We start from the raw sequence: 24716 nt of genomic DNA on the forward strand, positions 1-24716 counted from the left end.
AGAGGTCAGTGTGTGTCAATTACTGCTGACAGGCGCCCACACGGCCCTCAGTATCCTCACGACGGCCGGGACGACAGAGAGAGATGGCCGCTTCGCTTCTTCAACAGAACCTGCCAATGCAACGGAAACTTCACTGGGTTCAACTGTGGCCGATGCCGACATGGTCTGACCGGGCCGAACTGTGATCAGAGAATCACCGTGGGTGAGGATAAACATCTACACAATCATACACTGTAAAAAAGTGCTGGTTGCTTTCATTTTTAAGCTGAATCAAATTACCTTACGAGTCCATTGAACTTATATTAGGTTAAACTGACTTAAAACCGCTTGTGTAACTTAAAATTAATAAAATTAAGTTAGAGTAGAACATGATTAACTTTAATAAGTTAATAAGTCAGTACTAATTGATCATATAATTTTTTACAGCGTAGATACAGACCGTAAATGCACTGTAAAAGTGAAATATTATACTAATTCCACACCTAAAAAAGTTTTTCAACCTGATTTATTACTGAAAACTCGTTCATTCTTTTAGGTTTTTAAAGTACATACAGTATGTGGTGTTGAATATATGATTGTGATTGGTTGAAGTATGCTACGGTGTACAATTGAGATTGAGATCTCTAGAAGTATTTCTTTAAATATTTTATCTCATAGGGATTTTTAAAAGGTTGTTGTCAAGCGTTATATCATAAAACTAGATAATATACAACAAGGACAATCACTATATTACAAACTTTAAAGCAAACAATTAAAGAAAAATTTGACAAAATTACAAAAAACAAATCAAATTGTGTAAAAAAAAAAAATTTTTAATGCGGGAAAGTACTATGACCCCATAAATCATTGCGATTTAAAATCAAATGAAAATGTTTAAGTATAGAACTTATAGAATATCAAACAATATATTTTCAAATGTATAAATAGTTGTATATTGCATATTTAAGTATAAAAAAAATTACATTTGCTCCAACTCTGATTGCTTTAATTTTCTTTGCTGCATCATGGGTTAAGTACTTTTTCTGCACAAATGTTTAGACACAAAAACAAATTGGCAGTGCTTCCTCATGCCTAAATGAAACAGTTTCACTGAAAGAACAACAATGTATTGTTATTTTAGTTATTAGAGAGAGACAGAGCGCATTTTTGTGTCTTTGTAGTTTTTCTATCAAATTTTTGGCTTTTGTAGGCTGTATAGTAATTTCAGAGAACAAAAATCAACTTATATAGTACTGATTTAGAACTGTAATGCAGTTAAGATTTTAGTTGAGTATTTCCATCAATTGCGCACCTTAGAATGTTCACCAGCCAATCAGAATTAAGCATTCAACAGTTCAATACTAAAACCTGAGGTCTAATGGTGTACCACTGAATAAAGTGTGCAGTATTTTTAATGAATCCAATAGCCCATCATCAGCTATTCCATATACCTTTTACAGTCTTCCTCCTCACCTGTGTGTGTTTGTGTTGTCAGTGCGCCGTAACATCATGCAGATGTCTGCCGATGAGAAAAGAGCCTTTGTGAATGCTCTGGACCAGGCTAAAAGAACTGTTCATCCTGACCTGGTGATTTGCACCCGCCGCTTTCAGGAGATTTTGAGCCCTGATGGAGCAAGTGTTCAAGTTGAGAACATCACCATCTATAATTACTTCGTCTGGACCCATTACTATTCGGTCAGCAAGACTTACATGGGTCCAGGCCAGCAGAGCTTCGGGGGTGTTGATTTCTCTCATGAAGGCCCAGGATTTGTCACTTGGCATCGGTACCACCTTCTGCAACTGGAGAGAGACATGCAGGTGATCCAGATTTAGATAATGGTCACTATACAGCAGGAAATATAAACTCAAAATATAGTTAATAAGATATTGTCATTTCATTTTCTATTTCCATGAAACACAAAAGGAGATATTTTGAAGAATGAAAGAAGTCACTACTTTACATACAAGTGAAATAAACAGGGACTTGAGTTTTCAAACTACAAATTAAAAAAAAAAATTAAAGTATAAAAGTAGTTTATGTGACTTATCGTGACATATTTGTACATGTATGTACTGTATGCATTTTCTGAAGAAATACATAGGCTTTATTTCATTTGGTTAATTTATTTTTAACTGGTTTATCAGGTGCAAACTATTTGTTATGATTATCGATAGATAAATTATAATGTGACATGATCGATTTGGAATAGGGTGACCAGTATAGGCTACTTTTATGATGTTTTGATTTTCTTTTTACAGCTTGTATTCAAAATAAAAAAGTAAAGCAAATTTATTTGAAAAGACTTGAGCAAATGATGGCTAATTTTTTAGCCAAATTAAATGTCATAGTGTAACTTGGCAAATCATACAAATAATTAAACAAAAATAATGACATTAAATGTTGAATTTATACCATACCAAGTCATCATTTTAAGGTAAAGTTTTGACTTATTCTAGATTATTTTTATAGATTGTTTATTTCATAATTGCGATAATTATCTCATAATTTATGCATATTATGTCATTATAGATTCTCATTTAGTGAAAAATAGAATGTGCCACTTTAATTTTATAAATAATTGTATAAATATAATGTATATGTAGTTACATATAATTGAGTTATATATAATTTATATATTCATTAATACATTCATTTTCTTTTGGCTCAGTCCCTGATTTATCAGGGGCCACCTTAACAGAACGAATCGCCATAATTTATATATAAATTTATTAATATTATTTTTAAAAACATTACTATTTGAAGTAAAGTTGGTGGTTCATTCTGCTGTGGCGCCTCCTGATTAATAAAGTGTCTAAGCCGAACAGAAAATAAATGAATTAATTAATTCAATAAGTAATGATATTATTGTAAAACATGAATATAATAATTTATAGTAATATTCTTATATCATTACAGTATTTCTAAGTATTCCTTTTTACATTTTTTATTAGTATTTGTGTCTTACATTAGTATCCTCTGAAATAAGCTATTCTAAAGGTTTTTTTTAATATAAAATCTGTATGTTAAAGTTAACTACTTATATAAGTAAAAATATATACAAGTATTACATAGTCTTAATTTAACTCAGGATGTATTTTCTGAATATTTAAATGTTTATACCTCATATATATACATTTTCCCTCTCTTAAACAGCATAACTCTCTAAAGTTTGTCTTGAGTTTTTACTTAATCCAGAAAAATCAATTTGACGTCTTATTATCTTGTGCAGTGAGCAGAAATACCAACTATTCCCCTTTGACGGAGGGATCAGCTAATGGGACATGTTGAAAAAACGTGTGTGTGTGTGTGTGTGTGTGTGTGTGTGTGTGTGTGTGTGTGTGTGTGTGTGCAGGACATGCTTGGCGACCCGTCGTTTGCCCTGCCGTACTGGAACTTTGCTATTGGAGGCAGCGAGTGTGATATTTGCACCGATGACCTGATAGGAGCCAGAAGCAGCTTCGACACCAACGGCATCAGCTCCAACTCTGTGTTCTCTCAGTGGAGAGTCATCTGTGAGAGTGTGGAGGAGTATGAGACACTGGGCACCATCTGCAACAGTACGACACACACACATACACACACACTCTATACATCACACAAACACACATATACAGAGAACGCCGCAGAAACACGGCTAATTCTGTGTCCTTTCCCTGGTGGGAGATCTGTGAGAGTGTGGGGGAGTGTGAGACATCGGAGACCATCTGCAACAGTACCGCACACACACACGCACACACACACAAAACCTAAGACTGCTCACATGCTGTTTGAACTAATCCTTTGAGGCATTTGGAGAGCTCAGAAGAATGATCAAACCTTATATGGGCAAAACCATTAGGATCATGTGATTGTATTTGCAAGAATGTGACTCACGATTGCAGACAAACCAAATAGTGTAATGTTCAATCTTATGATGCTTTTTTTAATGAAGTATCATTAGGAGATTGGGCTCAAGGGTCAAAGACAAGTGATAAAAAAAGAAATCTAATTTGAAATGCGTGGGGATGTTTTGTGCTATAAAAGTTTTGGAAAACCTTTATACTACTTTCCAAAAGTATTATTTAAAACAATTATTTAAAAGGTTTTTGATGAGTCGTGCCGCATGACATTTTACAAACTGAACACATGTTGTTTTAAAAGGTTATTCGATGTTTTAAAAGACTTTCTGACACTGATACACAATCATGATGGTTTAAAAGCATCACTCATTCATTTATTTTATTTGTCACTCCATATTTTATTATTTTATTAACTTCATGTTATTTAGATTTTTTTGTTTTTTGTGTTTGGACTCACTAATCTGACCATCCTAAACTCTAAAAAGCATGCACTATACATTGTTTATTGATTAAAGACCGAAACTGCTATGTTAAAAAATCACACAGTATATTTTAAGGGTATGAAATTAGAAACTAGAAAACTTTTAATTAATATTCATTCATTTTTTATTGTTGTTGTTGAATTTTATACTTTGGATTATCTGTTTATTTAAAACATTTAATAAATAAATGTATTATTTTTATTATTAAAATAATTTCAATCTAATTTATATTTATGTTTTTTATTGAACCTTTATTACCTTGTTACCTTTAATATCTTTTATATTTTTTCTTTAATTTTTTCTTTAATTTATTTAATAACTATTGCAATTATTTATACATTTAACTATTAATTCATTCATTCATTCTTTCATTTTACTTCGGCTGAATTCATTATTTATCAGGGGTCACCACAGCGGAATGAACTGCCAACTATTCTGGCATATTTTTTACGCAGTGGAAGCCCTTCCAACCGCAACCCAGTACTGGGAAACACCCATACCTCTCTCACATTCATACACACTCATACACTACGGCCAATTTAGTTTCTCCAATTCACCTATAACACATATCTTTGGACTGTGGGGAAACCGGAGCACCCAGAGGAAATCACACCAACACAGGGAGAACATGCAAACAAGGGCTGTGTGATTTGGGGACAATATCTAATTATATGTTTTCTGATGCATATTGCGATTGCGATTTAACTTTAGAGTCAAGATTCAGCTCAATAATATGTATAGTGGATTCTAACTGAACAACATATTAACCTACTCCACCATTAGTAGATTGAGTGTCATTGGCTATACCAGTAGACTTTTTTGCAAGACACTCTTCATATGGCCGTCTCTGGTTGTTGTAGGTGCTGGTTGTTGTATTTCCTCGTGATGTGGCAACAGTTCTGCAAAAGCTCTTACAAATGACCTGTTTTTGTTCGATGTCTGTGATTTTAAGACTAAAATATTCCCATATTACCAGCATGCATTTTTTCTTTGATGTTAATTAATCTGTTACTTTTTCTGACGAGGCAGAAGCCATCATCCCTCTCGTCCTCACTTTCCTGTTTGTTTTTTATTGTGGGTGTTCCACTTTGTCCGGTTGTGCAATTCTAATTGGGCAGAACTAATGTGTCCTCACTCAACTGGCTAGTAAGACTTTTACACACAGACGGCAGTCAGGTATTTGCTCTGGGCAGGAGAAATTAAATAATGCATTTTTCATATTGCAGCCTCTAGTGATTGGCTAATCACAACATTTCAAATCGCGATTGCCATTCGATTAATCCCACAGCTCTAATGCAAACTCCACACAGAAATGCCAACTGACCCAGCGGGGACTTGAACCAGCGGCCTTCTTACTGTGAGGCGACAGTGCTAACCACTGAGCCACCCGTTAATTAATTATATTTTAACAATTAAAATGTAATTATGAATCGTAAAAATCCAAATTTACCTTGTCTGTTGTATGTTTTTAGACACAGAATCCAGTCCAATCAGGAGAAACCCTGCTGGTAACGTGGCCCGTCCAATGGTTCAAAGATTACCAGAACCACAGGATGTCATCGACTGTCTAGAGCTCAACACCTTCGACACACCACCGTATTACTCCACGTCCTCTCAGAGCTTCAGGAACACTATTGAGGGTAAAACAAACACTACTTCATTAAACAATACATTTGAGGCAAAAGATAAAAGGGCCTGCTTGCCAGCCAACCACCTGCAGACAAATTTTGCAGGAGTTTTTTCAACTTTTAATTGGTTTTCTGTGGTGTCACCAGGTTACAGCGCTCCCCAGGGTAACTATGACCCAGTAGTGAGGAGTCTGCACAACCTGGCTCATTTGTTTCTCAATGGCACAGGTGGTCAGACTCACCTGTCACCAAACGACCCCATCTTCGTCCTGCTCCACACGTTCACTGATGCCATCTTTGATGAATGGCTTCAGAGGCACACCGCTGGTAAAACACAGACACAGACACACACACACATTTATATACGTACAAAAAAACCAAAGAGTTTCATTCGTCTGTATCTTATCCGGTGTTCTCTGTGTTTATCCAGCAGGGACACTGGCTTATCCTGAGGAAAACGCTCCTATTGGGCACAACAGAGAGTTCAACATGGTTCCCTTCTGGCCACCAATCAGAAACGCTGAAATGTTTGTCAGTGCCCCCGACAACCTGGGATACACCTATGAGGTTCAGTGGCCAAGTGAGTGACGGCTGATTGCAAACACGTATAATTTCTAATAAAGCCTTACACCTTGTGAACACATTTCTTTTGAAGGCAAATGAGGCAAAAATGTATTGTCATCCTCTGTTAACATTTTACTTTAATTTTTTACCCTGTGCAACAGAAAAGTACATCATTTAATTCAGGGGTTCCCAAATATCTAAGCCCGCTACCACCAAAATACAGTTCCAATAATGACTTGCAATCCTCATTATGATCAGAGGTGGTTTTAAACAAACAAACGTTACACATAATGGCACATACAATAGGCCTATATAAGCATGAGAATATTGACAACACAAAAATGCAACAGTCTAATAACCATATATATCTTTAAGTAATTTATTAATGTGTTATTATACTCACCAACAAAGAAAAGTTTCATTTGGTGGCATAAAATCCATCAACAGCAACTGAAGCTATTTCTCTGTCATTAATTAAACGTAATCATCCCACGGGACGCAATCCAATGGGAAATAATTTGAAAGGCTGATGGATTTTTGTCTCAGTTTTTTTATGTAATCTAACTATTAATTAATTATTTTTTCTTTTGTTAGTTATGGATAGAACGTGATAGATCTACTAGCTTGATAAAATGTATTTGTTTTTTGGAAATCACCAAGCGACCCCCTTTCATGCGACCACCTAGGAAACCACTGATTTTACTTAATGGGTTTGGAAAAATTCAATGTAATGTCAAAACTTATTTGAATAATCAGTTAGAATTCATAAACTATTGTTAGCAACACACGTGGCCATAAAGTGAACTTCAGCCGGCAACATAATGACATTTTCTAATCTTTATTTAAAAGTAAAAGGAAATATCAATGCTATACAGATCCCTCAGTATTGACTGTTTTTATAGGCTGTCTGCTATACATATGCAAATTTAAAAGCCAGCCTGTAAAAGCAAGTTCAGTGTTTGTCTGTAGCTATAGTTATATGCCTGTACAAATATGTTTATCTGTAATACACATCAGCAGAGGATTTTGCTAAAAGTAACACACTAGAGGTTGAAAGCATTATAAAGTTGGTTTAAAATCCTGTGATGGTGATTTCAACCAACACATTCTCATCTATTAAAAGGTATAGCTACACAAAAAAATACTATAGTAACAGAGTAAATACTACGTTTTTGAACCTACTACAGCAACAAACAAAAAAATGTATAATCTGCTGTGGTAGTTTTATAGTTGAAGTGGTGATACAACAACCTAAATACAGTGCTAAGTTTTCTGCATCAATTGGGTATTTGATGTTACACCACAGTTTACTGTAGTAAAAGTATATTAAATTATACTAAACTATTTATTACAGTTTAAAAGATCAGTAATACTACAGTATGCTGTAGCATCCATTCACAAGTGTTGTAAATACTATAACATATACAGTATAATAAACATTATTATATACTATTTGGTTCAAAAACACTTTAGGATTTACTTTAAATCACCATAGTATTTTCAAATTTTTAGGTATTGCCATTTTTGAAAAAAACATTGAGTTTTACTGTTCTTAAATTTGTTTGCAACAGTCAGTTGTGAATTCTATTAAGAATTATGGATTGTTTGAACCAAATGTTGTGACAAATATGGACAAACTATTTTAAAAAAGTTATTTAAATTTCATTTTAAAAAAGGTTTTGTTTCAACAGCTGTATTATATAGTAAAGGAGTAGAGTTTCAGACTCCAAAACATAATGAGAAAACATCCTCAGTTTAGCAATGGCAACACACATGCACTCAAATTCTCGCAACACATGCAAATGCAGAAACTCACTGCAAATAATGCAGGTAGGCACGGTTTCACTGTATCACGGCATTGTGATTACTGCTCTAAAATATGTTCTTTTAAAATGTCTAGATAAAAAAAATTTTCCCCTTTGAAAACAATATTTTATTTTTTGAAACATTTATAATATTTTGGAGCAGTAAACATGTCAGGCTGATCGATTCAAATGAATCATTGGCTTCTGCTGTCTTCATTAGTTTAAAAAAACACAAGATTTCTTTACAATTCAAAATGGTATCTTTGGATATTTTTTTCTGCTGAAGATACAGTTGTCCTAAAAAAAAACTAACAAAAAAATGTAAATAAAAATCTTACACATACCATAGAAACAACATTACAGAAAATTTTGGCAGCTTTAAAACCTTGACTTTCCAACCATTTTATATCTTGAAAAGGGTTATCGTCCCATGCCTATGCACAACACAATGGAAACGTGTGGGGGACACTAAAAAGTGACGAACCTCAATGATTCCTGTCTAGAGTTAGAAGTTCACTAAACGTTAAATGTGCATTTTGTCAGATTATCAGGGTTAAAAATATACAAACAACAAGAAACTGTTCGACCAGAATGTTAAATTAAACAAAAGAAACACCTTGCTGGACTCAACACCTTGACAACACCACTGACTCTAATCTATTTCTCAATGTTTTTTTGTTTTCTATTTGAATGTTTTTTTTTTATTGCAGCATGTTTGAGATCTTTTGGTCATCATAGATGATGAATGAAAAAATGACCTCATGAAGTTCATATGCATTAGACAATTGAGTGCATAATGCACAGTGTATAAGTACAGTACATTGGATAGTTCATCATTTAGGCCACCACTAATAGGATGGACCCTTTTCACGCATGTAACTGGTCATCAGCATCTTAAATTCTTATAGTTTTTAATATTTAAATTGTTTTTAAATATTTGTTGTACACTCCCATTCATTGCGCTCTAGGTTTACCCAACTATGCAGTGAAGGAATTATGACATCAATTTGAATGCAAAAACCCAAAAGCGAGTTTGCATTTTAGCAGATCCAGTTCCCTTATCCCAAAGTCAATGGGTTTTTTGAATGGGATTTCTGTTAAATCACTAAAATAAGCTTTGAGGTTACCACAAACTCAAGATAATTTCACGTTTTATTCTACAACAAAAACCATATCAGTTAAATCCCATTTTTTATTTTATTTTTTAATCGGAAGCGTTTCTTTTAAAAGACGGTTGCTATCAAGTAGCTAAATGGGACTACAGGCGATGTCGGAGACATTATACATAATCGAGCTGAACTGTCTAGAACGCATAGTTCACTGTAAATTTTACAGCTTGCTTCAGGCATTTTAATATGTCTGCTGTTTGGTTAAAGATTTACAGTTTGTAGTATTTTTATAATTGGGCATTAATATAGTGTGTAGATAATGTTTTCACTAGAGACCGTCAAGACAGATTAATTTGTTGATCATTTACTTTAATAAAGCTATTTTATGAAGATACTGCAGCCTGATCCCTGCTCTCAGTAATGCAAATGTGTGAATGAATTAGTAAAAATATAGCCTGGATTATAATATAATAACTCGAGAGAGTAAATTTTTGTCATGAACCATATTTCTTAAAATAAGCTTAAAAGGTTGTAGGTAGCAGGAGAGTGGTGAAGTAACAAGCCAGCGCCCTGAAGTCTGTGTAGTCCGTTTATAGCCTAATGTTAGCTTTTTAGTTCTTGTGTTTGCATTTAGGACCCAAAAGTGATAAAAGTTATATTATCGTTTGAGGATTATCCGGTTGGACAAAACGTGTACATGTAATGAACTGTGTTTACACACAAAGCTTATTATTTGGAATTCTTGAAAGGTCTATGGGAAAATCATATAAGGATTTTATCGAGGGAACCAGTTTTATGCTACTAGCCGACTGGCCTACAAGGTGATGTCATAGTTCCTCCACTCTATGTGTTCTGCTATTGAGAATCACAAAAATGTAAAAAGGGTCCATTTTTGACCATTAAGAAAATAAGATTTCTGCCACCTACTGGTCTGGAGGTTAAAGTACACTTTAATGGAGCAGTTGAGGCTGCCAGAATTTTGCTGTAAAATTTCAAAGTGTTCCTCGCATTTGTGCTGTGCTACATCTAAACAAATCTCCATCTTTTTCCCTCTGCAGCTCGGGCATACACTATTTCTGAGATCATCACTATCGCTATAGTTGCAGTGGTGCTGGTTGTAGCGGTGGTGGGTGGAGTGATTGGGTGTGCAGTCCGGGCTCGCTCCTACCGCTCGGCTGAAGGCCTGGAGCCGCTGCTTGGGGAACAGTTCAGGCGCTACTCAGAGGACGAGCGCCACGCTTCACAGTCTGTGGTGTGACTAAGCCACTGATACACTTCTTCAACCGATTTATTATTGCACTGCACATCCACACTGAATGATCAATTACTAGCATTCAAAAGCAATGTAAAAGGTTTGTGAACACGGGGGGCTTCTTTTATGGCTGTTTATTGTCTTTCATGTCCAGCGAGACATTGAGAATACAGCCATGTGAGTGAGCTTTTAAAATATATTTAATGTGTCGTCATGAGGTTATGCACTGCTTATGAATGCCCTATGAACACATGACAAAGTTATTGTACAGTGTGAGATATTTTATATTACTCTGATATAAAAAGTTTTAAATTCAAGTTTCATGTTGTGTATTTTTTTTTTACAGCAGAGTCACTGTGCATGAATATTATTAAATAAAATGCAAAAAAAATGTGTATATTTGAATTTGGATTTAAAAAAAATTATTTATAAATGAGTCACAGATTAAAATGTAAAAAAATGTAATGAACTATTAAACATTTTACAGTTTTTAAAGAAGACTAAAATTTAAAATCTAATAATACAATAAGAATACAAAATGTAAAAAAAAATTAGGCATATTTAGAATAAGAATAACATAATGACTAGGGGTGTAACAATTCACCTGACTCACGATTCGATAAGATTCATGATACTAATCTCACGATTTAGTCACAATTATTTAACTAAATTATTTGAAACAAATTTAAGGTAAAGAACCCTTTCATTTTTTTCTTAAATGCTGCACATTTTTTGCAAAATAATATATTTTATGATAACTAAACTGCTATTTTAAAAACAAATTCATATAAATAAATAAATAATAATACAAACTAAAGACTCATTAATATAAACAAACTAAATCTGTGACTGTGCTGGGATTTTACATATTTAAAAGAAAATATCAACATATCTCTGTTTTCTGGCATAAGCTGAGCTCTTTGCACCTTTACAATGTCCCCTGCTGATGGAAAAAACTTATTCACTGGGGACCGAGATGGCTGGTGTGGAGAGGTAAGCCTTTCCCAAACCAGACAGCAGTGTGTACAGAGGTAGTCAACAGGCTCTCTGTTCCAGGGGACTGGCAACTGGCATAAAATACTGATTACAAAATGACTGATCATATAGTATGACAGAGACAGGAGTTTAACATGATCATGAAGATGAATAATTAATATTACTTGTATAATAATTTAGCATAAGTATCAGTGTGATCCACTTAAGAAAAGATAATCTTAAACTTTTTTAAATACTCAATAATAATAAGCAAATTAATAAAATATGCATAAACTAAATCGAAAAGCAGAAGAGGAAAATAATCTAATACCTGCTTTTGTAACAGAACAACGTTCTCTTTCATTTGCAAAAACATCTTCACATCTCTACTCGTTGGAGCAGGTGGCGCTGCAAATCATCCAGTCCAAGTGGTTGGTCTTAATAATAGTTTTTTGCATACAGAAGTCTGTGACTGTCACAGACTTCAGCATGCTAATGGTTTATGTGCATCATATTCGTTGTTCTAATAGTGAAAGTAAACGTCTTTTTGCAGTATTTTTACATAGTTTGTGTTTTTCTGGCACACTTCATCGATGTCATTTTACTCTGCCGCCCCACCTCTTGTTTGTCAATGATGTGCTCTGTTCAAAAAATGTATCGTCATTTGTTCAACATTTCTACTGATTTGAATCGTCACATATTTGAGTCGGTTTCCAACCAACTCACTGTGAATCGTTACATCCCTAGTAATGATAAATATTAAAAGATTTAAGGACTACAGTCATTCATTCATTTTTCTACTAGGTTTGCCGCGATACCATTAGTTAATCTTAAAATACTCTACCAGATAAGTAATATTGCAATACTGCAATTCATAACTCAAATTATAAAGAAAATTGCCAGAAATATTATATTTTATGTTAGAATAGGCCTACTTGAATTTAATTCATGATTCACTTAAAAAAGTATTATTTGCACCTCATAACAAAAAACACATTTAAATAAAGATACAAATTACATCGAATGAAATTTGTTACAAAAGAGCATTTTTCCCCCACAAAATTAGGCCAAATGAAGTGGTCAAAAATTGTTTAAATATTTTCTGTTGCTATTTTGGATCTCATCTATTTTTCTTTCAGTATTCTCAGGTAACAATCCAAAGTAATTCAAAATTTCACTTTGTGAGTCGTTCTTTTAAGAAGATAGTCAATGTTGTTGTAGCTACTAAATCATATTAACAGGCACAGAAATGAGCCGATTTAGATGTGCGTTCGAACTGAAGTTTTAGAAAAGGTGCAATAGGCTGCCATAAAAGGCGCTAATTCTACAGTTTTGCAACCTCAAAGAGCTCCACAGACTATTCAAATAAAATAGTCTATTGTTGCACAAACGTGTGAGCATTTTAGTGACTTTTCCACATGCAACATTATCTATTGTAGATAAACTATTAATGATGATGATACTACTGTTCACAAACTACAGTGGCACCGCCAGTATTTTGGAGTCTTAGTATCGAGATACTACCATAGTATCGATAAACCCTGCAACCTTATTTCCCACGGCTTAGTCCCTTTATAAATCACCACAATGGAATGAACCACCACCTTTTCCAGCATATGTTTTACGAATTGCTCTTCCAGCCACAACCTAGTACTGGGAAACACCCATACACTCTTGCAATCACACACAAACCCTACGGCCAATTTAGTTTATTCCATTCACCTATACCGCATGTCTTTGGACTTGTGGGGGAAACCGGAGCACCGGAAGGAAACCCACGCGAACACGGAGAGAACATGCAAACTCAACACAGAAACACCAACTGACCCAGCCAGGGCTCCAACCAGCAACCTTCTTGCTGTGAAGGAACAGTGCTAACCACTGAGCCACCATGTCACCTTTAAGGACCACAGTGCAACCCTAAAACAATAAATAGCTAATTTTCTATTACATATTTTAATAAGAACATTAAAATGTAAGTATGTTGTTTTATTTTTACATTCATGTATAATATATGTAATTATGACCCATATTTTATATTCACAAATGTTTTTCAAAACATTAAAGTAGAAACTTGCATTTAAAATGGTTTTATCACTTTGGTAAATCTTTTTTGATGCAGACATCAAAACGAGACATCCCATCTTTGACCCATATTCTGTGCATAATTTAAATAATTACAAACATCTAATAGCGCTCAAAATAATCTATCACATAGTTCATGTTTATGCAATTCCATAATAATGTCATAATTTATCATGATCCATCTGAACAAAAGTGCTGAACTTATGCACATAATTCATTTATTTTCTTTTCGGCTTAGTCCCTTTAGTAATCCAGGGTCGCCACAGTGGAATGAACCACCAACTTATCTAGCAGGTTTTTTACGCAGCGAATGCCATTCCAGCCACAACCCATCTCTGGGAAACATCCACACACACTCATACACTACGGACAATTTTAGCTTACCCAATTCACCTGTACTGCATGTCTTTGGACTGTGGGGGGGGGGAACTGGAGCACCCGGAGGAAGCCCATGTGAATGCAGGGAGAACATGCAAACTCCACACAGAAACGCCAACTGACCCAGCCGAGGCTCGAACCAGCAATCTTCTTGCTGTGAGGCGACAGTACCTACTGCGCCACTGCGTCGCCGCACATAATTTAATAAATAATAATAACAATACTACTGTATATCCGTAAAATAAATCCATAACCATAATGCATTTGTGAATGTGATATAATCTCCAGGCATATATTTGAGAATGTTTTACTTAGAGTTGATCATATCAACTGTAACGCATGATGTGATGTGAATGAAAACATCTGAAATGACAACTACCCGTGGCAACTATTAACATTTGATTTTTCTGCTGATACTTAAAGGGCAATCAATCATGAATCATATTCATCTCTCTTCACACTAAATAAAACACACACGCACAAATAAAATATGCTTCCTCTTCACTGACCTTGCTAACTTTTATAGCCTTCCACTATGCGGATTGGCATAAATGACCAATTCAGCAAGCCATATCATGTCAAGTGTGTCACAGCTACTTACTCACTTACTGAGACATAGAAAAGGGAAGAACCTCATTGCGTTTAATGAGCATATTGAACAAAACATGTCCGGTGGATCCACATCACAGTAACACACGTGCTCAGATTCAAGCCTTCATCTGGATCCTCTGCACTGCTGCCCTCTTGTGGTACAAAAAGAACTACTTTTAAATCCTTCAGTTCAGGGGTGTTCCATGCCGTAGACTACCTCAAGTGATGTTTTGTACTAACATGTACCTGATCTTCAAGAGCACACAGTATGATAGCCTAAATCACGAACCCATTCTTAGCTAAACATATAATTAATTAATGAGATGAATTAACTACTCACCCACATGTCGTTCCCAAGACCTTTGTTCATCTTCTGGGGAAAAAATTATATGTTTAGGATGAAAGCCAAATAGGCCATCTCCTCCCTCATTCCCCATGGGCAACGCTCCCAAATCAAACTCCAAAAAGGTAGGCAACTAAAACATCCCCAAAACATATTATACTCCTTCAGTGGTTTAATTGGAATATTTCCAATCTATGATAATACTTTTGTGGTGAATGAAACTAAAATAATGACTTTTTGTACAGATTCTTCTCCTCAGCGTCCGGGTGCGCACAACCCGGATGCCCGCGCCGGATGTCCTCTTGAAACAAAGCACAGGTGCATTCAAGGTATATGTCAGCAATGCGACTGTACATGACACTCTTGAACACGTGCCGTATTCTGACATTGAAAAGAATAAACTTTTGTATAAAGTTGTTGTTGTTGTTGTTGTTTTTTTGCTGCCTGTGCACAAATGTATAGTCGAGGCCAGCAATCCTTAAGCAATTATTGCCATTGGGCCCCAACAATCCTAATATGCTTGTATTTTTATTCATTTCAAGAGTTCACACTTAGATACTGTTTGACAACTTGTTTGCAGGTTTGACATGCTGTCCCGGGAGAGAACCCTGAGCTCGTAGGTAGTTAAGCCCAGGGCTCCCGCCAGGTCCATAGAGCATGTGAGGGGAGTACGAAGTCAGGTGTTCTCGAGAGCTCTCCCCGGCAAAAGAGGAAAGGAGGAGAAGGGGTGGATGGGGGTTTCTTCGGGAAAACAAAGATAAGGGAGTAGTTCTTAGCTAGGTTACTTATAGTGAGTTTGGATCAATCTGATTGGCTAGCTAATGAGTGTAGATGAGTGGCCAGCTGCAGTCAATCATATCACATGCTCCTCTCGAAATTAGTTTGTGAAACTTCATTTAATTTGTTGTCTTTTGCTCATAGCGCTTCTTTTCTAACATTTCTACATATCTTAATGCAATCTCTACATTTTAAATGATTTGTTTTTTTAAAACGAACTAAAAAAAACAAATTATTTTGTTTATTAAGCTAAATCTTTACCTGATTTTGACTGCTGGAACGCTCCATTAGTAGGACTGGGGGGACACATTAGCATTGATGTTATTATAATGTTAAAATTTTATTTGTTAGACCCTCATCATAGAAAATTTGCTATATGTAGAAGCTTCTAGATATTTATTGGGGCCCCCAGATTTCTTGGGGCCCTAAGCAGCCAATTATCTCTTATTGGTTAAATTGCCCCAATAAGTCAAGCCTTAATAATATTCCAATTGAACCATTACTGATCTGATAGGCTTCTGATCGTTTTTTTTTTTTTTTTGGTATTTGTATTGACTTTGAATGAGTCGGTGTCATTGCTGTCAATATGGAGGATGAGAAAGCTCTCAAATGTCACCTAATGTATATTAATTTATATCCTGAAGACGAACAGGTCTCATGAGTTTGGATTGATTTGATATTTCACAGTTTTTTTCTTCATTTTTAGGTTTTTTAGCACATTTCTAAACATAATAGTTTTAATAACTTATCTCTAATTACTGGTTTATTTTATTTTTGCCATGATGACAATTCATAGTATTAGACCACATATTTTTCAAGACACTTCTATACAGCATAAAGTGACATTTAAAGGCTTAAGTAGGTTAATTAGGTTAACTTGGCAGGTTAGAGTAATTAGGCAAATTATTGTATAATGATGGTTTGTTCTGTAGGCAGTCGAAAAATGTATAGCTTAAAGGGGCTAATAATTTTGACCTCAAAATATATATATTTTTTATTATTATTAAACTGCTTTAATTCTAGCCAAAATAAAACAAACAAGACTTTCTCCAGAAGAAAAAATATCATCTGAAATACTGTGAAAATTTCTTTGGTCTGTTAAGCATCATTTGAGCAATATATATATATATAAAAAAAAAGTTTAAGGGGGACTAATAATTCTGACTTTAACTGTATGTATATATATATATATATATATATATATATATATATATATATATATATATATATATATATATATATATATATATATATATATATATATATATATATATATATATATATCATTTTCTTTTCGGCTTTCTTTTCGGTCCCTTTATTAATCTGGGGTCACCACAGCGGAATGAACCACCAACTTATTCCAGCAAATGTTTACGCTGCGGATGCTCATCCAGCTGCAACCCATCACTGGGAAACACCCATAGTGTCTCATTCACACACATACACTCCAGACAATTTTTACCTTATCCAATTCACCTTTACTGCATGTTTTTAGACTTGAGGGGGAAACCGGAGGACCCAGAGGAAACCCACATGAGCACGGTGGAGAACAAGCAAACTCCACAGAAAATCCAACTGACCCAGCAACCTTCTAACTCTGGGTGCTACAGTTTCCCCCACAAGTCCAAAGACACGCGGTATAGGTGAATTGGGTAAGCTAAATTGTCCGCAGTGTCTGTTTGTGAATGTGAGTGTATGGATGTTTCCCAGTATTGGGTTGTAGCTGGAATGTCATCCATTGCATAAAACATATGTTGGTTAAGTTGTCGGTTAATTCCGCTGTGGCGACCCTAGATAAATAGCAATAATTATAGTTTGTTAATAATTATAATTATTGTTCGTGTTGGCTAAGTCAGTTATTAATTTTCTATTATCTACAATTTATTTTGTGTAATGTCAGTGTCAGATCAAGAAAGAAAAAAGGAAAATAACCAATCACACTTAAATTTCCCATTAGGCTAAATATATACTACAACTACGACATTTATATCAATAAACCCAACACAGTTACAATGCAGCACTCAAAATTAGGAAACACTAAAAAGTTAACAAAAATTGTGGATTAATTATATTTATTTTTTATGTATTATTTAATAGTGTAAAATTGATTTAGAAAAATAAATGTGAGTGGAATATTGAAAAGCAACTAGAAAATCTTTTCGACAAAAGTGCAAAAATGACATGTAAAAGTAATTTAAAAGATTAGTCAAAACAATTTGATGAATGAAGCGCAAGATAGAAAGCATAAAAGAAAGACAAAAACAGATTACTATTCTTTTTGAAAATGCTTTATTAAACTACCTCTATAAATACAACAATGCCAAAAAGCCTTAAACAAAACAAAAAAATGCGAGATAGAAAACAGTTCTAAACAGGTCTAAAAAAGGGGGAGCGATAAGAATATTTTGGCAACAACAATCTACATTATCTAAATGTCCTCAGCCGAGGTCACCTTGTCTTGTTTATTTGTTTTTAGTAACAAGAAACAAGTCTAAAAAGGAATAAAACAAACGCTACACATGTAGTGTTTATGAAATGATTGCAAAAGAAAGCACATTTTGCCAAAGGATGTGTCAGTTTGGGCTAATATTGACTCCACACTGGAAACATACATATAGCCGCTTTTATATATATCCACACATTTGCATTAGTTTACATGCACACATTAAACACTTTGGCAAAAAAAGGTTGTTAAAAGCACATAATGAGATGGAAAATCTTTTCAAAATATATTATAGCATTTCCTCTTACTTCATACACAAAAACAACGTACTGTATTTATATATATATTAAATATATCCTGACTGCTTCGCTCATAATGAAGGACTGGATAAGAGACAGAAAAACTACTGGGCACTGTTTACTTTTCTCAAAAAACACACAGACTTGACCAAAATCGAGAGACTTTGCCTTCGATGATGGTGATAAAAATGTGTCTTTAGCTTACTTGATGTGAACTATGGATTGTCATTCTTTATGTCTTTGTTTGCATATCATGAAGTTTTCCCCAAAACTTTCACTCAGTCTATAGCAGGCTATACTTAATAAAACATCAACTCTGTTAGAACATGAAAGCATAATACAACAGAAAGCAGCACTCTAACACTCACAGCCCCCATAGATATAACAGTATAGCAATACACACACAAAAAAAGACATAGAAAAAAATGAGAAGAGAACAGAAGAGGCACTGTGGTGTCACAAACAGTGTTTGAGAGGTCACTCGACAGACAGCAGTCTGAATAAAGGCACATGTGACATTACCAGTATTATAGAAGGCATAGTGGTGACGTACAGCAGTCTTCAGGAGGACATTGGTATGACATACAGCAGTCATTGAAAAGGCATAGAGGATATTAACAGGTTCTCTGAGCTCCCTGGTTTCAGTTTGGTCCAGTTCGATCCAGTTCTAGGAGTACTTATACCCCAAAAAATACAAAGTGCCTGCTTACACACATACATATACACACACAAGAACTTTTAACCCCCTAAAATGTTTAAGTGCACCTCAGAACAGTCATTATTATTACTAGCACATACCGTACAGTAGCTAAACCAAAGGGAGTGTGATCTACAAAAATGCAGAGGAAAACAAAGTACAAAAATGTCAGATGTGACTGCATGAATCTATAAGAGGAATTAGGAAGAGGGGGAAGAGGGAGTAGCGCATCATTAGCCTGATTTTTATCCTGCAACTCCAGGCTTGCAACTCAAGACCGTTAATAAACAACGTGAACATAATTGGTTCAGCGGTAAATGGGACAGTACTTCAGGTGTAATTTGTATTAATGGCACAAAAATGGATTCGAGGGAGCTTGTGGTCTCTTAATGATGCAACTAAGACTTCACAGGACTAGATGCTGGAATCACAGTAGTGGACTGGAAGAGTAAAGGCTACTCATAGTTGGTTAAAACAACCAGCGAGCAAAACTTACGCATCATGAGTTATGCTGTATTTTCAACCTAGCAACATTTTTTGTCCAAGTTGTGCTTTTAAAACATACTAAATGTGGTGTTTTATTCAGAAATGAAAATTCAAAAACTTTTTGAAAGTCACTTATTAAAATGCATGTCTATTGTGAATTTTTAAAGATATCAATAATTAATAACGTGGCTCACAAGAAAGTTGGTAGTAACCAGCTCATGGATGTTGCTCACCAACATTTTTTGGGTAATCAGGTCAAGAATTTTAGTGGCCAAAACGTTTGGTTAACAACATCAAGAATGTGCTTTTTAATTAATCAGAAATTTTTAGGCAGCCAAATCAAAAATGTTGGTATGTAAAACATTTACATGGCAACCAAAATGTTTCAGGTGACCAAATCAAGAATATTCGTGACCAAAATGTTTTGGGGAGCCATATCAGGAATGTTGGTAACAAAAACGTTTGGGTAACTACATTTGGAATTTACCAAAATACTTTGATTAACCATATAAAGAAGGCTGGTATCCAAAATATTTTGGGAAACCAAATTAGGAATACTGGAAACCAAAACGTTTTTGGAAACGCAAACATTTGTTTACATAGATCAAGAATGTTGGCAGCCCAAACATTTCTTATAACCAAATCATGTATGCAGGTAAGCAAAAGGCTTTGAGTAAACCATGTCAAACTAGTTTGCATAACCAAATCAAGAATGTTAGTAACCAAACATTTCTTATAACCAAATCGTGTATGCTGGTAAGCTAAAGGTTTTGAGTAAACCATGTCAACCAAGTTTACATAACCAAATAAAGAATGTTAGTAACCAAATTTTTTTGGGTGTCCAACAACATAAATAATGTTGCTTACCAGAGAGTTTTGGTTAACCACATCAAAAACATTATTTACCAAAATGTTTTAAGTAACCAGACCAAGATTGATAGTAACAAAAACGTTTGGGTAACCAGATCAAGAATGTTGTTTCCCAAAATGTTTCAATTAACCAATTCAAGAATGCTGGTAACCAAAACATTTTGGGGAATCAAATCGAAATAGCTGGAAACCTAAATGTTTTTGGAAACCAAATCAAAAATGTTGGTACACAAAACATTTTGCGTACTAGATCAAGTGGCTTGCAACCAAAACATTCTGGTTAAGCAAATCAAGTAGGTTGGTACCTAAAAAGATTTGGGTAATCAGATTACACTGGTAAAAAAATAAAATAAATTGGGGCAACCAAATCAAGAATGTTGAAATGTAAAACATTTTGTGTAACTAGATCAAGAAAATTAGCCCCCAAAATGTTTTGGGTGAACCAATCAATTATGTTGTGAATCAAAAAGGTTTTTATAATCGAATCAAAAATGTGAGTAACCAAAAGGCTTTGGGTGACCACATCAAGAATGTTGGTAACAAAAACGTTTGGGTTATTACATCAAGAAAGCTGTTTCCCAAAATACTTTGACTAGATCAAGTAAATCACATAGTTTAAATAGATCAAAATGTTGGCAACCAAAGCACTTTTTTCAATGGTAAGCTAAACGTTTTGAGAAAACCATGTCAAACAAGTTTGCATAACCAAATCAAGATAAAAAGTAACAAAATTATTTTAGGTAACAACCACATCAATATTGTTGCTTACCAGAAAGTTTTGGTTAACCACATCAAGAATATTGTTTACCAAAATGTTTTGGGTAACCAGATCCAGATTGATAGTACTAAAAACGTTTGGGTAACCAGATTAAGAATGTTGTTCCCCAAAATGTTTCAATTAACCAATTCAAGATTACTGGTAACCAAAACATTTTAGGGAATCAAACCAAAATAGCTGGAAACCGAAATGTTTTTGGAAACCAAATCAAAAATGTTGGTACAAAAAACATTTCGCGTACTAGATCAAGAGTGTTGGCAACCAAAATGTTCTGGCTAAGCAAATCAAGTAGGCTGGTAACTTTGGGTAATCAGATTAAGATTAAAATTTGGCCAAACAAATGAAAAATAATCTCATTTGTTCCATAGAAAAAAAAAAGTATCACACTGTTAGAAGAATATTTGGTAAGTAAATGATGGCAGCGCTTTCAATTTTAGGTGAGGCATCCTTTTAACAAGAGACAAGTGTTATTCGAAACATATTTAAGTGAAATTAAGCTTTTTCTCTTTTTTTCTGCATTCACTTGGACAATTATTTGGCCTATGAGAATGAGAATGATATCAGTGTTATATTATCTTCCAGTTTAAAAAAGAAAAAAATGATTCAGATGAAAGCATCTGAAAAATCTTCAAACCCACTAGAGAACACAATCTTAAAAAAATAGTCTAATATAAAAAGGAAAAAGCAATAAAGGAGTAAAAACAAATGCAAGTATGCTCATATGATGAACTCTCATGCAGGAAACCCAGTGGACGGAAGATTCCAGCGTCTTCAAAACATTTCACAAGAATATATATATATATATGTTATAAACTCAAAGCACAGCATTTTCATGAAACACTTTACGTCTTCTACTTCTGTGGTTGTTGAAGTTCCTGCTCAGCAGTATCTTTTTGTTCATTTTGTTTTCCTTCACAAAACAAAAGTAAATGGACTACAGCACAGAGACGAGTTAAATACGTCCACAAATTCTACACCGTTCCTTCAGTATTCTTCAGGCGGTGAACGCAGAGGAGTGACATTAAGATTGTGCCTCTCTGGCTCACGATTCTCATCTGGAGTGTTTGTGTGTGTCTGTGTGGGAAACACGGCGATATGTCAGTAGATGTGCTTCTGCAAGTCTTACGGTTTGAAATTCTTCATATGAACATATCACTCGGAGTCAGTCCACCACCATACAGGTGATCAACTTAAAAACAAGACCTCTGCGGAATGATAAAATATGAAAACGCACATACAAGAAGAACAAAAGTTCATTCATTCAGTCGTGTGATGGCTTTGGAAAATCAGCAAGCTGGTCGATTCCTTTAAGATGTGGAACTGACAGACTGTTTCCCATTGGTCTAAAGGGTAAAAAATGGGTAAAGTTCTGGTCACATTGCAGGGTTTGAGTCCACAACACATCACGCAGAAGTCTACCTATCTAGTCAGTAGTAAATAAAAGTGGTTTTGACCTGGGTCATACGTCTGGATTAATAAACATGGGCCAGGGGGACTGATGGTGATGCGAGTAAATTTAGCAGAACATCTACGTCTCTGCTGCCAGCTTTAACTTCTGCAGGAATCTAAAGGCTTCCAGGGAGCTTCACACGAGTCAGAAGGTGTTAGTTTTATTGTGAGTGTGTCAGTTTCGCTCTGCGTGGTTCGACTTACCAGCAGACCTCATAGATGTGGGGTAAATGTCTGATGGCCTGTGGTGCGTGTAATAGTAAGTCATTGTGACTGATGCTGCGGGTGTCTCAGTCAGTAGGTCTGGTATACATCATGAATGGGCATCTGGAAGGTGGCTGCAGGGAATGCCTGGGGCATGTACCCAGCGTACCCTCCGTAGGCGGCAGCCACAGCAGCATTCTTCTGCAGTGCTGCCAGCGTGGCTGTGTTGGCATGGGCAGCGATAGGCATGTATCCGGCTCCATATAGACTGGCAGCTGCAGCCGGGATCCTCTGGATGTTATGAGCCATGGCATAGACAGGGGTTATTGGACGACCCTGGGAGATAAAAAGAGATTGGGAAATTTGGTGTGATGTTGACAAATATTTAGATTTTGGTTGTGTTTACATTTTTATACAAATAAAAAGTGACTCTTGCCTGAGCTGTGCATATTTAGACTATTGCAAATAGGCTTTTTTGCATTAGTGATGAGTCATTGTTGACCGATTTGTTCGTTTTGAATGAATCTTTTATGTGACTCGAGAACAATGAGTCCTGTCTGGGCATGATTTGTTCATTCGCACATTTGTGCAGGTGGAGGAGAAGATTCGTTACTTTTTTTTTGAGTCTTCAATCGGGTTTGAGGATTTCATTTGTCATGTAAAAGACAGAAGCCAATCGTATGCATTTAGAGCCAGAAAAAGATTTGATCCTTCCATCTCTCACCTCATGCTGTCACATGATGAACCAACTACTCAAAAACCAGTAGACTCGAAACTAATTTTAGGTCCTTTTAGCTCAGACTGTGTGCATTGGTTAAGCTTATATAATACTGTCAGTGTCACGTGAATGATCAACTCAAATTTGAAAACATGTCAGAAGACATAGATTTGTCTGAGATAATCAGACAAAAAAAACAGGTTAACAATGAATGATTATTTTGTCTTTCTTATAGCATTCTAATGACTTGTTTGTATAGTGATCAACATTTCGGTTAGTTTCTAGATGTGTCTGCAAGCAACTCTGGCAAACTGTACGGATGAAATGACAAAAACAAAGATTTGTTCATCTCGATCAACGAGACCCAAAAGTCTGAGTTAGTCAAATGATACCCATTACTATTTTGCATGCAACATTTCACTGATTCTCATTTCCTTACACACTGTCCTTTTCATATTGTCGTGAAGGTGAAATATATGACTCTGTCAAGAATTGTGGGTACATTTCAAGCATTTTTCATTTATTTTTCTTGTGTATATGTAATTTGAAACAAACTGATACTATTTGTTGTTTCTAACTGTTACTATTTGTTGTTTAACATACTGCTAAATGGGTAATACTTTATTTTGATGGTCCATTTGAGTATAAGTTGATATACTCCTTCAACGGACATTGAACAGGCTATAAGAAACTTTGCAAGTACATGTCAACTTACTCTAACTCAAACCCCAACCCAACAGTCTACTTATTATCTAATGAGAATTAGTTGACATTTAGATGCAATGTAACTTCAACAAACGTTAAAAGTTGAAATTTTTATCCATTTTGGGCTTTAGCTGAAGTTGCTAATTTCAAATTAGATAACACATGACATGTCTAAATATCATTTTATGCATAATTTGGTTATGCATTATTATATTTCAATAAAATATCATAATAACCGAGTTGACATATAACTTATCTA

The 24716-nt window shown here is 35.0% G+C and overlaps 2 protein-coding genes across 13 annotated transcripts in view; one reads left to right on the plus strand and one right to left on the minus strand.

The window, feature by feature from the left end:
• tyrp1b (tyrosinase-related protein 1b) overlaps positions 1–10976 on the plus strand; it is a 13186-nt gene extending 2210 nt beyond the window's left edge. Inside the window, 7 exon segments of the mRNA NM_001002749.3 lie at positions 1–202; positions 1475–1797; positions 3333–3537; positions 5774–5941; positions 6077–6256; positions 6360–6509; positions 10466–10976. The exon segment at positions 1–202 is cut by the window's left edge and continues 154 nt beyond it. Of these exon segments, the coding sequence (NP_001002749.1) occupies positions 1–202; positions 1475–1797; positions 3333–3537; positions 5774–5941; positions 6077–6256; positions 6360–6509; positions 10466–10665 (1428 nt within the window). The 3' untranslated portion in view covers positions 10666–10976.
• Positions 10977–18074: 7098 nt separating this feature from the next.
• Positions 18075–24716, minus strand: part of rbm47 (RNA binding motif protein 47) — a 51422-nt gene continuing 44780 nt past the window's right edge. For 11 of the 12 annotated variants that reach the window (XM_087236083.1, XM_087236079.1, XM_087236076.1 and 8 more), the window contains one exon: positions 18081–23370. In XM_087236083.1, coding sequence (XP_087092209.1) covers positions 23125–23370 — 246 coding nt within the window. In that variant the 3' untranslated portion in view covers positions 18081–23124. 12 annotated transcript variants of the gene reach the window in all.

Source organism: Danio rerio, chromosome 1, assembly GCF_052040795.2.
Source record: "Danio rerio strain M-AB ecotype USA chromosome 1, GRCz13ab, whole genome shotgun sequence".
NCBI classification, from domain to species: Eukaryota; Metazoa; Chordata; class Actinopteri; order Cypriniformes; family Danionidae; genus Danio; species Danio rerio.